Consider the following 10,353-nt stretch of genomic DNA (forward strand, 5'->3'; position numbering starts at 1 on the left):
GATTATCCTCCTTGCAACAGGTGATGGCTTGCCAATATAGGGGACCTCTCGAAACTTCTTCACATTGAAGTTTCCTAAGTTGGTGTCTCCGACATTATTCCACTTGGACATGATCCTAGTCTCCAATTCGTCGCTCCTCTGATCTTCCTTGATGAGAGCTTGCCGACTAGTAGATCCTCCGGCTTTGGGGGTCGTCATTTGATGCCTACACAAACAATTTAAGATTAGTCTTTAAGCATCATACCTTAAAGCATAGCTTTTAAGAACTTCCAAGGGAATAATTCAAAACATTAATTTGAAAAGGACATGATTCCTCAAATTAATTATGAATGAAAATTGGATTTTCAAGACTTAAACTTTAAAAAAAATGCTATGAAAATCAAAACAAGTCTTGAATAAGAGCTTCAAATAATTTGATTCTTCATACCTTCTCCTTTGAAAGCCTAACTATAAACCTTGGAAAATGGAAGAAAGAAGATCAGATTTTTGCTGGATAAAGGTTGAATTTCTGGTCCTCCTTGGATGAATTATGTCTTGATTAACCTTCAAAAGAGCTCGCCTTCCACTAGCTTTTCAAAATCTGGAAATTATCCCCCAACTTGCTAAGAAATTCTCCTATGATCTGCTCCTCAAATTCGCATAAGAAGGAATGAATGAATGATTTTAAAATGCTACAACACTCCTCTCTTATATAGGGCACTCACCCTAGTTAAGCATAAGGCCGACCTAGCAAATAAGCTTTAAAATAAGATAAAATCCATTAAAAGGGAGGCCGACTTGCTTGTAAAAGCCAATAAATGTGTTTGAGCGCTCACCTTTATTTTTTTATTTTTGAATTAATTTCAAAGCTTTAAGGGTGGATTTTTACATTTATTTTAAGGCTTGAAAATTAATCAATTCAATTACAAAGGCCTCAAATTATGCGAACTTAATTTAACCTCCCCAAATGTCTTAATTTTAGCAAATTCGGTGAAAATTTGGGAATACGGAGGTTTGGTTGAGGCTTAATGGAGCTTCCTTTCTCCTTAGGCTTTGAAATATTCAATAGTGATGAAGGTCTAGGTTCACTTCAAGACCTGTTTGAACCCATCCAGGTTTGTTCACTTGATCAAATTGAAATTTTCTCAACCTACATTTTTGCAAATTTCCATGACTTTGTCTTCACAATTTTGCAATTTGCCTTAGACTTAATCAACCAAGGTTGAATGATAGGTTTTTTTGATGATTTCGCCCTGGACCCTTTGGAAGGGTCAGGAGCGATTTTTCAATTTAAGACTTGAATACCTCATTCCCTTCACTCCAAAATCTTCCGGAAGGCAAGCTTATGTTTGTTTTGGCCTAATCAAGGTCTTGCATTTCAATTTTTTATCATTTCTCATGAGTAATTAGGTGAAAATGTAAATTTCGCCCTGGACCCCCTGGAAGGGTCAGGAGCGATTTTTTCATTTTAGGCCAAAATTCACCTTAGCTTGATCATAAAACACCTCCAAGGCAATCTCCAGGGTTCATTTCCTTCCATCATTGGGTTAGCTCATCAAAATTTTGAAGGAAATATTGCATTTTTGGGAATTTCGCTCTGGACCCTCTGGAAGGGTCAGGAGTGAAATTCTCTCCTGAGCTCAAAATTCTCATTTTTGAAGGTCCAAAACCTCTTCAAGGCATTCCAAATAGGCTCTTTCATTGAATTCCAGGCTTAGTTTCACTCAAATCAGGAGGAAAAGGGTAATTTTAGGGTTTTTAGCCTTGGACCCTCTGGAAGGGTCAGGAGCGATTTTTCCTCTTCGACCTAGAATCATCAACTTTGAAACAAACATTTACTCATTAGTGGTCTTAAAGGTCTTTTCTTCCTTGGTATATCCTTGCCTTAGCACAACTTTGAAAGGAACATGTTGGTTTTATGATTTTCGCCCTAGACCCTTTGGAAGGGTCAGGAGCGATTTTTTGGTTTTAGGACAATTTCTTCATGCTTTTCAACTTCAAATTACTTCCAAGGCATAGAACATCATGCCTTACTCCCCTTTAAGTCCTGAAAACCAAAATTTCATCTTGAAATGCAAGGAAAATAGGAGGAATTGGAAATTTCGCTCTGGACCCTTTGGAAGGGTCAGGAGCGAATTTCCCTCTTGGCTTTAAAATTTTCATTCTTAACAATCCAATTTCACTCCAAGGCAATTCAAAAGTCTTCTCAAACCCATGTCTAAGCTTGGTCTAGTCCAATCTTTGGAAGAAAGGATAGGTTTTAGGATTTTCGCTCTGGACCCTCTGGAAGGGTCAGGAGCGAAAATCATTTTCTAGACTTGGTTGCTTCCTCTTGACTATCTCAATTATCTTCAAAGGGCAAAACATACCTTCTCACACCCATTCAAGCCATAAAATCTAAAAAGTTGCCTTGTCCTTGCAAGAAAACAGGTGTTTTGAGGAATTGCGCTTTGGACCCTCCAGAAGGGTCAGGAGCGAAATTCACCTTTGGGCTCAATTCCTTCACCTTTTGACGATTTCTCCCAATCTCAACTTAATCCCAGGGGCAATTCCTTCTATGTTTCATCTTATCCCCTACTTGACTTAGCAAAATTTGATAGCAAAAAGTGTTTTTTGAGAAAATTCGCTCTGGACCCTTTGGAAGGGTCAGGAGCGATTTTCACCATTTTGACCAAAATCCTTCATTTTCCACCTTGAAACTTCTTTGCTAAGCAGGATTTCACCTTTCACTGTGCTAGGAATAGGATTTCATATCCAAGAAAGGCTAAAAAAATGGGTTTATAAGGAGTTTCGCTCTGGACCCTCTGGAAGGGTCAGGAGCGAAATTGCCTTTCCTGGCCAGAATCCTTCATTTTCTTCATTTCCAAACATGCCTAAGGGTTTCATCGTGCTCATTCTTCCTTTCATGATGCCTTAGGCTCCTCAATTTGATCAAACAAGGCAATAAATGGCTCCTATAAAGATTTTCACCCTAGACCCTCTGGAAGGGTCAGGAGCGAAAATTAGGTTTTAAGCAAAATCCTTCATTCTTCAAAGTTGAAACTTCTTCAGGAGGCAAAAGGGAGTTGTTCTTGTTTCACTCATGCCCAAAACTTGACCTTTTTCATTGCAACATGGGAGCTATTGAGAATTTCGCTTTGGACCCTTTGGAAGGGTCAGAAGCGAAATTCACCTTTCTTGTCCAAAAATCTTCATTTTGCATGCTTCCAAATCTTCAAATGTATCAAATGATGTCCAATCTTCATTCCAAGAGATCCTGCACATGAAAAGTTAGCCAAAGTTAGTGAAAAATAAGCTCTTATAAGATTTTTGCTGATGTCCAATCTTCATTCCAAGAGATCCTGCACATGAAAAGTTAGCCAAAGTTAGTGAAAAATAAGCTCTTATAAGATTTTCGCTCTGGACCCTCTGGAAGGGTCAGGAGCGAAATCTTCATTCCAGGCCAAATTGCTCAGTCTTCAAGTTTGAAACCATCTCACAAGGCAAAGTTAGATCATTTTCTAGGCTAGGAATAGGATTACAAGTCTACTCAAAGCATGAAATAGTATTTAGGATGAAATTCGCTCTGGACCCTTTGGAAAGGTCAGGAGCGAAAATCCTCTTTCTGGCATCATCTTGCTCTTCAAAATCAATCAAATCCCTCTCCAGGCAAGAATATATCAATTCACCTCCAATCATGCCTTTTAGAAATCATCACTTAGTCAAAAATGAGGAAAAAAGAGGTTTACAATGATTTTCGCCCTGGACCCTTTGGAAGGGTCAAGAGCGAATTTGACATTTCCAGGTTAGATATTACCTTAATTTGCTTCATCCTTCATCTAACTTGATCAACCCAACTCCTTATCCTCACTAGCTCAACTCAACTGACTTAGATAGGTAAACAAGTAGGACCCTGACAAGCAAAACCCTCCTTCAATCTAGACCTAACCTGACATGAGACCTATTCACCCTGCCCCTGTCCTAACCAACTTGACTCCCCTGAAAGGCATGTTTCATTCTGGCAATCTTGAAGTTTCAGGCAGATGACTAACAACTTCCCAAACAAGACTAGACTTAGCTTGAAAGAAACCCTAAAACGAGCTTCCAAGGTTTAGCCCTAATCTAGCCAGCCCAGGCAGACTACTCACTCACTCAAAACCCTAAAAGTAGAGAGAAACCAAAACCTAAGGCAAAAAAAGAGGGGGTCCCCATTCTAATGGGGCGATGTGTGAAATGGTCACAACAGTAAGCAAACGCATGAGGTGATTAAACATGACGCCCAGTATTCTAAGACAAGCTAAAAGAGGAAAACCGACAACTTGTGGCAGCTGTTCATAAAATTACAAAACCTGTTGTTGAAGGGAGTAATCCCACAAGTTCTTCCAGTTCCCAAGAGTCAATTCGTGGAGTTGAAAGGGCTGCTCAGAAAGTACAAGCATTGGATTCCTGGGTTGATCAACTTCATGATCTATGTGCACAAGTGATGAAAGGCATTTTTCAGATGATGTCTAAGTTGGAGACCATTGAAGAGAAATTAATTCATACCTCCAACGCTTTTAAAAAGAATCTGGAAAGTGTTGAAGGTAGTTTGACAATCTGGCGCATCATGCCCCAACAACAGTTTGAGTGTTCTACAGGAGCATGCCATTATCCTTTCTAGGGTCATGTACTTCGAATTTGAAGAGCTTTTGGAAAATAAGGCCCTTGTTCTTAAATCCTTCATTGAGGAGATTGGTGATGCAATGAGATTACGGGGTGAAGTTTTCAAAGATATTGTTTGTCATTGTGAAAAGGCCTCTTGCAACATAATAAGTCAGGATGGAGAGTTGATACCAGAAGAAGAAGTTCTTGCAGATTTACAAATGAGGATTCATAATGAATGGAGGAGCGAACAATTCTCAGCTGCTTCAATTCAAATTTTGATGAAACACCAAATCTTTTTGCATGAAATTCAGTCCATCTTGGAGAAGGACAACTCTATGCTCCTCCGATGCCATGATACCATTGTGAAGACCATGGTTGTTGCCAAGAACACCCATGAACCGGATCCTGATGAACTGCGAATGATCATCCAGAAGTTTGAAGGATTCATGTCTTCACGTCCTGCAGCTTAAGTGTTTTTCAACACTTAGTTTTATTTTTCCAGATTTGTAATCTGTTAGTTGTAGTTTTTCTTTTGACAAGTTACATGTAAAAGCTTTTTTGTAAAATGCAAGTTAAGTCTTTACTTGCACTTTTGTAATTACATGCAAGACAACTACAAGTTGTGTTCAGTTAGGACCGTTGTTGGAATAAGTCTTAGTTAGTTATTGAATAATTCTTGGTGATTGAGAGAATCTCTTAAGTTAGTTAGGATCCTCCCACCTTTTTCACAAGGCTCCTCTTCTATAAATACTTGAGGGGTCTATTGTAATTTTTATCTTTTGGAAAGTAAGCAAAAACTTTGCCAAATTTACAGCAAAAAAGTCTTTTGAGTTTTCATGTGTAAATTCAAGAATTGAAAGGAATAGAAGGAAATTGCTCAAGCTTTGAGTGTTTGTGCTACATTCTTGAGTTTGTGTTTTATATTATCTTTTTTGCAAGTGTTTCTTAAAGAGCTTAATCGCATTTGATTTGCAGTCTTTGTGTTGCAAGTATTTGAGGTTAATATAAATTAGAATAAATACTCTTTTGAGAGGAGCTGCAAGTCTTTGTGCTTGCACTTTTTCTTAAGAGAGTTTAGAAGCAAAGTTTGTGAGAAATAGCTACGAGTCTTTGAGCTAATACTACTTCCCATTGTTTTAAGTAGAAAAGAATAAGATATTCCAGTCTTTGAGCTTATACTACTTCCCATTGTTTTAAGTAGAAAAGAATAAGATATTCCAGTCTTTGAGCTATTATTTGTTATTGATAGCGTTAGTATAGAAAAGGGTAGATAGGACTTCACATAATCAAGTCTTTGAGCTTGATAGTGCTGTCCCGTTCCGAAGGAAGTGACGGAAATCTTTGAGCTTTCAGGAAACTTCATTTCCTTTCTCTCATTTCATTTCGAAAGTTGTTACTGCTGTTTTATATCAAATCGCTATCGTTTTTCTGTGAAGAGAAAAGGATATTGTCTTTCTTGAAAGAAGAAGAAAGATTACCGTCCCATCCTATTTTATTTTCAAAGTTGTAGTTAGATAGGGGGAGCCTTCCCTTAATTAGGAGAGTTTTACTCACACATTGTGGTTGAAACCACAATTTTGTATATTTCCCCAAGTGTACAAAATTTTCAACCAACAAACACTACTTCTCTTGGTTCATTAAATGTAATGATGGAGTACAGACTGAAGGCTTCCAATGTGAGTTCTACATTCTTTTCAGGGAGTAGGATGGAGATATAAATATCTCTATAACGATGTTATGCATTGGACTTTTAGATTGGAAGGTCCAAAGCTTAGTTTAAGTTAAAGTTGGCTGGGCTGTAGACACTGGTAAAGTAAACTTGAATTTACAACGAAAAATTTGACACAGCCTCCTCTATTTTCTAAATGTAATTATTTGTCCTATGGGAGTGATCAGATAATCCAATTGATATGCTTGAAGGCTTCTGGATTCAACTGTGTTTATCTTTTTGAATCACTCATTTTCTGCTCTCTAGCTCACTATCCTGATGATGGATCATGGAGTGTGATCTGAAACGTTTTTGGCAGATTCAAAAAGATAAAACACAATTGAATCCAGAATCCTTCAAGCATATTATCATGGACTGTGGAAACTTAATGTTTCTGATAATCTGATTGATATTGACATATATGGTACAGTATAAAATTCAGTATAAGACCATATAAGCAATGTTTTTCGTTTAGGTAAATTGGTTTTGAAGGGACCGGAAACCTTGTACAATAGATAGAGCAGCTCAAAGCATACACAACATTCTCCCAGGTGGAAGGGAAACACATCTGCAGCCAAACTGCCAAGTGAGAACCAGCATGATTGCATCCAATTTGCTACACACAAAAGTTTGCTGAGAGATTTAGGCTAAACAATTGTAGACCCCACCCTATTCAATTTTACACTCTTCATGCTGGTGTGCAATTGGGAGAAAAATTTGGGAAGATTTTTTCTTGTGCTTTTGAACAATTGTCCAAAATATGTTATCATTCAATTCCTCGAACTTAGCAGAAGGGGGGGCAAGGAGACTCCCCCTTAGAGGACCCATTAATGGGTGCAATAGAAATAGAGGAATGTCTTGTCAGAGTTACCAATCGTCGAACAACCACTTCAGGACTGGAAGGATGTAGCGCTAAAGCCAAAGGTATAGCAGATGAAACAACCAAAATTAAAGGCAGGTGGGACGCACCAATAGGAGCCAATAGAGCTGAAGGAATCGGGCTCTTTAGAGTCGTGCCAACCACATGAGAAATCCTCCCTTGGGAACATGACTTGTTGTAGGGGGAATGGGGAGAGAAGACCCAATATCCTGAGAAGACTTGTCATCCTAAGAGGAACCATCATTTAGAGAGTCAAAAGCATTAATAGTCAAGTGCTCTTTGTTGGCATTCCTCTACCACATAGCTGTGCCCTTATGCAAGGGGAATAGACAATCTAAAGCCAGGTGGCTGATGGCATACATCATCTACATCTGAAGGGAAGATCCTCATAGTCAAGTAGTTGAGTCCAAGGTCTATCCCTCACCATCAAAAAAATGCCCCCCTTGAGAGCTTTGGATATATATATATAAGCATGCGTAGAGGGCTCCATGTAGGAAGTAGAAGAGACAACCTTCAAGAAACGACCAATAGCATTGCCAATGGCCCTAATGCAAGAATCTCCCAAGTATTGGAGAGGGAAGATTTGCAATCTGAACCCAAACAATTCTAGCATTGAGAGGTTCAAAAAGGGGGTTGAAGAAGATAGACCAAGGCTTGACCAACAAAGTACTCTTTACTTGTATTTTCATGTTTTTAAACGATATTTTACTGTACTCTTTCCTTATCTAGTAACACAAGCATCGTTTCCATGAATGTCAACAATTTCTTAAAATTGAGCTGAAATAACATATTCTATAGGAAAAGTCATAAAGAACATATATATGAAATATTAAATGTTAATGAAAAATGTTTAGTGTTCTCATATGTTGCAATTATAAAATTATATGTGGCATACTAAATTACTAATGTCAGTAATAACCTTGGGCTGTATATCATGCAGAACGCAAGAAAGGAGGTCAATCTACAGCTAAAGAAAGAAGCTGATTATTATGGTGATATGATTATTGTGCCATTTATGGATCGCTACGAGCTTGTAGTTCTGAAGACTGTTGCAATATGCGAATATGGTGTAAGTTGTTAGTCATATGCTCTTGAATCATAGGTTTCATAGCAAATGCTAAATTTGGTTTATGTTGGTTCTAGTCCCTTTAATTCTCATTTATAAAAATAATTAATTCATCTTCTTCTTGATCTTCATAATCTACAGGAAATATAAATATGAAATCAGATACTGCACATTCAGAAAAATTTCAAACTCATTTTTCTACCCTAATCCATACAAACTATGTAATCATTTTTGTAGGAGAATTAATCTAGATTTGAATTTCTATGTTATCACATAGAATCACTCTACCATAGTTAAATCTTACTGAAGCCTTTGGTTGTTTCTGCTGCAAACAATTTTTGGTGTTTTCTGTGGAATTTCAAACTAATTTTTATTTTGCACACTTGTTAAGCACCCTACAGCTAAACATGGAAAAGAATCATTTTGTTTCTCTAGCCTTTGATAATTGTCATATTATAATCTCATGTATTTGATAGATTTTCTCCAGGATACCTTTATTTTAGTATTGTGTAATCTGTATATTTGATTGGTTATCATTTTTCAAGATGGTTTATGCTTTGGATGTTTACATATTGTCCAAACTGCATGCAGGTGCAAAACCTATCTGCAAAGTACATAATGAAATGTGATGATGATACATTTGTGAGAGTGGATACCATATTGAAAGAAATAAAATTAACTCCCCATAAACATGGCTTGTATATGGGTAACCTCAATCTTTTTCACAAGCCTCTCCGAATGGGAAAATGGGCTGTAACATATGAGGTAAGTTCTGGGACTATTGGAAGTGTTTTATATTCTTGTAAACTTTTTAATGTGCCAAGTGAGATTGGCTGCAAAGGAACATTCTAATAATGGAAGGTTTAGTCCTGATTTTTGCCCCCTTGAAAGATACACAATCATGGTAGATGCTTTTCCTGATTAATGTCTTTCTTGTCAAATCAATTGATTTACACATAGTTCCTGTTCTGAAGTAGAATACTGAGGTATGTTTATCTTGTATTACATTGCAGTTTAGTTTGTTCTTATTGGTCACATCTTAGATAAATTCATGTTTGAAATTTAGGAATGGCCAGAAGAAGACTATCCTACATATGCAAATGGACCAGGGTATATCATTTCAAATGACATTGCAAATTTTGTTGCATCTCAACATGCTAACCAAAGTTTGAGGGTAAGTTATCTAATTGTTCTTTCCTCAAGACCACTACGAAGATGTTTTAACTTTTATTTCCTCCTGCAATTACCAAGTCATTCTAATTTGAGTTGTTTATTCTGGTAAATTTCCACTTATCTCCCACTTGGCTCACCTTGTTTGCTTCCTCCAGTTGTTCAAGATGGAAGATGTTAGCATGGGGATGTGGGTTGAACAATTCAATGCGTCATCACAGGTTCAGTACTCACATAATTGGAAGTTCTGCCAATATGGTTGTACTGATGATTACTATACCGCACATTATCAGTCTCCGAGACAGATGCTCTGCATGTGGGACAAATTATTGAAAGGGAAAGTTGAATGCTGCTCTTTATAAAGACTTTATTTGGCAGTAAATTAGCTGTACAATTTAGGAGAAATGGTTAACTGTATTAAAAATCCTCCCTTGTATTTATCAACCACACCGTTCTCAATTTTGATGCCTTTTCCAGAAGTTTCTCTTTGCTGAAGCAGCACTGATCTTTATGCTTAAAGATCTGAATACCCTTGTGGTTGCAGCCCTGATTTTTTATAACGGGAGCTGTAACAGTAATGTAGACAAAACATTCATAACTCTGTGTTCTCATGTAATGTAAATTGCCAAGTTACATGGAAGTTTCCACTGCTCGATCTTTGCTCTTTTACCAATGGTTTTCTTATTTGGATTCTTTGCATAAATTTTAAAACAGGAGTTCCCTTATTAAACATGGATTTAAATTATTCGGCTGGCATTTCTGCCTTGGGGAATGCACAATTAATATCTTATCTTAAAATGTTGGAATTGAACAGCCCAAAAATCTTGTCTTGTTTATAAATCTTGTTTAGATTTTGCTATTTTATGCAGCGTCAGCTAAAGTACCCCCATCTTCTGAAAGTAACAGAAAATTTAATGTAGAAAAATC

At 37.2% G+C, this 10,353-nt stretch overlaps 1 protein-coding gene across 2 annotated transcripts in view; it reads left to right on the forward strand.

Moving 5' to 3' along the window:
* The window catches only part of LOC131072285 (hydroxyproline O-galactosyltransferase GALT2), a 32,515-nt gene extending 22,420 nt beyond the window's left edge, over window positions 1–10,095 (forward strand). For both annotated transcript variants that reach the window (XM_058008434.2, XM_058008428.2), the window contains 4 exons: window positions 8,131–8,259; window positions 8,848–9,021; window positions 9,323–9,430; window positions 9,585–10,095. In XM_058008434.2, coding sequence (XP_057864417.2) covers window positions 8,131–8,259; window positions 8,848–9,021; window positions 9,323–9,430; window positions 9,585–9,788 — 615 coding nt within the window. In that variant the 3' untranslated portion in view covers window positions 9,789–10,095. The remainder of the gene's footprint in view (window positions 1–8,130; window positions 8,260–8,847; window positions 9,022–9,322; window positions 9,431–9,584) is intronic.
* The last annotated feature ends 258 nt before the right edge of the window (window positions 10,096–10,353 follow it).

This window comes from Cryptomeria japonica, chromosome 11 (assembly GCF_030272615.1).
Source record: "Cryptomeria japonica chromosome 11, Sugi_1.0, whole genome shotgun sequence".
In the NCBI taxonomy this organism is placed as follows: domain Eukaryota; kingdom Viridiplantae; phylum Streptophyta; class Pinopsida; order Cupressales; family Cupressaceae; genus Cryptomeria; species Cryptomeria japonica.